The sequence below is a fragment of the Notothenia coriiceps genome, unplaced genomic scaffold (genome assembly GCF_000735185.1).
Source record: "Notothenia coriiceps isolate Sejong01 unplaced genomic scaffold, NC01 NC01_scaffold00006117, whole genome shotgun sequence".
In the NCBI taxonomy this organism is placed as follows: Eukaryota; Metazoa; Chordata; class Actinopteri; order Perciformes; family Nototheniidae; genus Notothenia; species Notothenia coriiceps.
The window spans coordinates 2,423-7,611 of NW_011338818.1; the positions used below are offsets into that span (position 1 = coordinate 2,423).

At 43.7% G+C, this 5,189-nt stretch overlaps 1 protein-coding gene across 1 annotated transcript; it reads left to right on the forward strand.

Annotated features, from left to right (window-relative positions):
• The first annotated feature begins 201 nt into the window (after nt 1-201).
• On the forward strand, nt 202-4,088 carry adgra1a (adhesion G protein-coupled receptor A1a). The gene is made up of 3 exons (XM_010768933.1): nt 202-347; nt 663-758; nt 845-4,088. The coding sequence occupies exons 1-3, from the start codon at nt 232-234 to the stop codon at nt 2,304-2,306; spliced, it is 1,674 nt and encodes a 557-aa protein (XP_010767235.1). The 5' UTR covers nt 202-231; the 3' UTR covers nt 2,307-4,088.
• Nucleotides 4,089-5,189: the final 1,101 nt, after the last annotated feature.

Below are 5,189 nucleotides of genomic sequence, written 5' to 3' on the forward strand. Positions count from 1 at the left end.
AATGACTGCACTTCCTTCTTAAATGTTGATGACTGTTTATCATCTGCCATACGAAGTAACAAAGGCAAAAGGATCACAAAAAAAAGACAAACGTTCACTGGCTGCTTCATCTGTGTGCACAGTCAACATGGTTGTTATTTTGGAGAATGATCTCATATTGCTTTTAATATTCTTTGTGAATTTAATCTGTTTTAGGTTGGCATTGTACTCCACTTTGCTTCTTTGTCCACCATGCTGTGGCTGACATTTACTGCTAGGAACATCTGTAAAGATGTGTCCAAAGACCCGCTCCGGGCCCACAAAAGGACCAAGTCGGCCCAGACTCGCACCAAACCAACTATCCTGAGGTAAGCTGTAAGCTAGTACGCACTGGTTTATGAGCACAACATCCTTCCTTTCAAACCCTTATGATAGTGTGATGTGAGGCAGCTTTAGGATGTTAAACTCTGTTGCAAGGATTATAGCAGTGATGCACAGGTCATTGGATCCAAAATGTTTTACATTAATTCAGTGTGTTAAGCCAACCAGCCCTCATGCAACTCTTGAGTGTCATGCAGACGTGCAGAAGTTAACATTAATACTTGGCTACTAGGTGCTGTCCATACATATCAATGGAAATACAAATACATATGTGTTGGATTAAACGTATCATTTATTTGCAGATTTTATCTTGTAAGTTATGGAATCCCTCTCATAATTGTTGGAGTTACTGCAGCATTTGGTATGGACAACTATGGCAGCCGGGATGACGCTTTGTAGTAAGTGCTCAGTATTTCTGAACAATCCAGTTTTCATTCAATCTTTAGAGAATAAGATAAATGTTTATGTCTCTGTGTCTTTTCAGTTGCTGGATGGCATGGGAACCAAGCTTGGGGGGTTTCTATGCCCCTGTGAGTTTCCTGGTCTTAGTGGTGTGTGTGTACTTACTGTGCTCATATATCCAGCTCAAACGGCACCCAGAGAAGAAGTATGAGCTGCGCCTCCTGAGTGAGGAGCAGCAACAGCTGTCAAACCACCACTGCCATACCGACACTGGGGGGGTCTCTGCGGGGGATTTTCCACCATTTGCAACAGGCGTGTCGGTGTTGGCCAATGAGCACTCGTTTAAATCTCAGCTGCGGGCCACAGCCTTCACCATCTTCCTGTTCCTGTCCACCTGGGCTTTAGGAGCGTTAGCAGTATCACTTGGACATTTTCTGGATATGATATTCAGCTGTCTGTATGGAGCTTTTTGTGTCACTCTGGGACTCTTCCTTCTGATTCAGCACTGTGCTAAACGTGATGATGTGTGGCACCGCTGGTGGGCATGTTGCCCGTCCAAGTCCAAGTCTGAGGACAGGAATGGGAACAGACAGAATCAGAGGCAGGAGCTCCATCAGCCTCACTGCCACCTGAGCGCTCCATACTCCGGCAAGCAGCCTCTACTCTCTCCTTATATTGTGCCCAGTTCCTACCACACACCACCTTCACATAGTCCCCCAACCAATGACACGGGTCCGTGCTGCGTGGCTGTCATGAGTCCTGTTACTGCCCCCCTCTCACCTCTCCCTGAGCAGTTGCCCTCCCCTCGTCCACAAACGCTCTCTGGGGAGCTCCCCCGCCCCACCCTGCCTCTTCAGAGCTGCCTTAACGACAGGACAAAATCCCGCTCCTTCAACCGTCCACGTCCATGCCTTCAGGACTACCGCTCTCACCTGACTTCCACCAGCATGGATGGGAGTGTGCACAGCCCCCACCTGGACAGCCCTCACGCACCACACCACCTCGCTGGATCGCCATTGGTTTGCCAAAGCCCCCACCCTGACCTGCAGCTGCCCTGCCCCAGCCCTCTCTTGGATAAGCAGCTGGCTTCCTGCCAAAGCTTGTTACGCCAAAACTCCTGCCACAGCGTACAAGACTCAATAGCTTCCTGTCACAGCCATGTACACAACATGCATGATAGCATTACTTCCTGTCACAGCCTCCTCATGCCTTCTCACGGGGTGCACACCTGCCAGTGGCACATGTACAAATCAGCGGATCACTCTTCTACTACAAGCTGCTGTGAGAAGCCTGATCCCTTCACCTTACAATATCAGCAAGACCCCGACACATACAGCAGTGTGTCAAAGACAAGAGATAAAGAAAAGGATAATCTCTGCGTAGAGGAACAGGGTTTCCCAAGAAACACTCTGCCTCGGCACGGCACTATGGGCCGGCGAGGAACCATCGGCAGGAACAGGAGCCTGCAGGAAGAAGGACTGTTTGGTTCGGACGGACCAGGCACCATACGGACTGGCCCTTGGAAGAATGAAACCACTGTATAGTCTTCTTATACTTGCAATTTGCTCAGTTTCTGGCATCTGATCGCGCTTATCCATATGACAAAGTATAAATGTTGCCTTTTCTCCTAGAACATGGTAGGCAGAACAATGGCAGAACAAAAAGAAAAAAGTACTCTTAGGCTTCTATCTTCTTGTCCCAACTGACAAGGCTTTCCTTGTAACTTCAGGAAAGGAATTTAAACGTGACAGAGATAAATAATATTTTGCTTATCCTTTGCATGGATGGGGGCAATTTCTTTTGAAAACAGCACAGGAGCATGGTAATCTGTTATTTATACAGATTTAGCAGTCACATAATCTGTGCAAACCTTTTGTGAATTTACCCCTCAGTGTCTTCCAGTCATAGGTATTACTTCAACATTTTATTTGTAATTTTCTATTATGATTTAAAAAATACAGTAATATTCTTTAGTCATACTTAACACTCACAAGCTCATCAACCAGAACGGAAAGCTGCTGTGTTCACTGCGGTTTTGGAGAAACTACCTTACTATGCCGACGCATTTGGAATAGTTTCATCAGCCATTGAGGACTATTAACTATAATGAACATAAACATCTGCAACCCCCCGCTAATATACAGTGTTATGCAAACATTCAGTCAAATGTCACTGATTGCACCTTTAAATACTTGTATTGATACTTTTGAAGATATTTTAAATGTGAGTGGTTACACGTGAAAACACTTTTGAGTCAGTCTGAGCATGTGTGTGTTTTTTATGTGTGCAACAGTGAATGAACAGGTACATACAACTGTGGTGTGTTTTTGTGCTATATGTATTTATTATTATGGAATCACCCTTGAAGAATTTTAAATTAATTAATAATGATAAAGATTAATATATGAAGCCTATGAAGATTTCTATGGAGACACTTTACGTATGCTGCCAAACAGTAAACTAGACTCTTATCTGACAAATGTTGAATTAGTATATACAATAGTAATTCACCCGGTGAGATAATAATTCCAAAAATACTGCAATGTGCTACAAAGCACACACTTTTTATAGTGCCAAAATGATGTGCCAGCTTTCACTGTGACGAGAAAATACACACTACTCATTCTCAATGAGTGTTGAGAGGTCATACAGTTTGAAGCATCATACAAACTTGAACTCAGGTTTTAGAAGATCATCAGCAGCCATAAGTTGTTCCAGAAACTTCCATGCTTCCTCCAGAGAGGTTTTAGCACTTTACACGTCATTAACAGCGTAGCTAGGCTCTGTTTCTGTTCTCACACAGTGACTGACCTAAGTTACTTTGGAAATCTAGCCTTCCAGACTAGCCTAGTTCAGGTAAGGCTAATTTGCAGGCCCACCTCAGCCTGAAAAATATGTGAGATGATGGCTGTGTGTAGAGCTTTATGGGGCTAGCTAGGTAGCATTAGCTTAGCCTAGCATACATTTGTACCATGTGACTTACCATTAAAACACATACAAATTAGACAAACCAGATAAAGTGTGTTAAGTATTGAGCCTTAGAGGTGCTGGAAGGTGTGTTTTTGGACTTTGGACAGAACAAGGCTAACTGTTAGCGCCTGCTCTCCTGCTTCTTGCTAAACTAAGCTAATCACCCACCGGCTCCACACTTAAAGGCACATACATGAGTTACGATATTCTTATTGGTTTTCAGATATAAAGTTATGTTCATAAAAAAAAGATTAAATCCCGATCCTGTTAGTGTGAGGTCATTACTAATAATGACAATATCATCTTAATTATTAACTTTTTCTATAGTTTTTAATCCCATATTATGACCTTCACTAACACATTTTTTTTTTTTTAAACTGAGCTCATTAATTTATTTTTTAGAGTAATTATTATCAGAAATACACATTTATCTTTGTATGCTCAGTGAAATGTATATCTGTGATAATGTTGTTTCTGCAAATATAATTTCTCTTTTAAAGATGTTTTCCTGTGCTCAAGATGTCTTGTCATGCCTTCGGAAACGAGACACAAATGCAACGCCGGTGAGAGATAGGTTTATTATTTGTCAAGGTTAATCCTGGTTTCAGTGAGCTAGGATCACTGAAACCAGGCATTTCAAAGAAAGCCATCCTTTTCTAAGTCTTCATGAAACACCTCTCTAGTTCATGGTATTTAGCCGCACATTTGGAGTGAAAGTGCAGGCTGTTGAATTTGACTCATTTTTGCATTTTATTCTACTTTAAGGCCATAATCAGGCCTTCATCCTGGAGCTTGTGTTGATGTAGAGCAGGGGTCGGCAACCCCTGGCACGCGGCACCGTAACCAGTGGCACACTACGAATAAGTGGAATAAGTGTGCAAAAATATTTTAATTGTATTTTCGGATCCTGAACGAGACCGCCGCCAGAGGCGTCTCCCCATTACCTGCAGAAGGAAGCCGTGCACGCAACGCAGCCCCGCTCTCTTTATCTCCAGGTGACTTTCTGCCGCTTTCCTCCGTGGTGCAGTGCTGATCGTTTCACCACGGAGGAAAGCACTTCACTAATCGCAGTACCCATAAGGAGCTGTAAAAACGCCGCAGTTTTTGCGTGGCTGTGTATTTAGTTGAAAGCCCAGTGGCGATCTGCTCATTTCTCATCGAAATAATATGCTACAAAGGGGCGGACTGGCCATCTGTGTGTTGAACTTTCCTGTCGGCTCCCAGACCGTAGTCGAGGAGGACAGAAGCAACAAGCTTCAGGTTCGATAACCCACTTCAGCTTAAATGACTGGAGAGAGGCGAGCTCTTCTTGGTAGGCCGTTGCATTTATTTAGCTGTTCTTCTGTTTCACAAAATACATCAGACCTCTGTTTTTCTGCTGCCTCGTTTCACTTCCAGAAACATACACACGTTCCCTTACTCTCGCTCTACCATCCACAAACACACATGCACAAGCC

Excerpts from the sequence above, each read along its gene's own strand:
- adgra1a (XM_010768933.1), top strand. The coding sequence starts at position 232 with ATGCTGTGGCTGACATTTACTGCTAGGAACATCTGTAAAGATGTGTCC. Across the intron at positions 348-662 it reads ACCAAACCAACTATCCTGAG|ATTTTATCTTGTAAGTTATG; the intron begins GTAAGCTGTAAG and ends ATTTATTTGCAG. Across the intron at positions 759-844 it reads AGCCGGGATGACGCTTTGTA|TTGCTGGATGGCATGGGAAC; the intron begins GTAAGTGCTCAG and ends GTGTCTTTTCAG.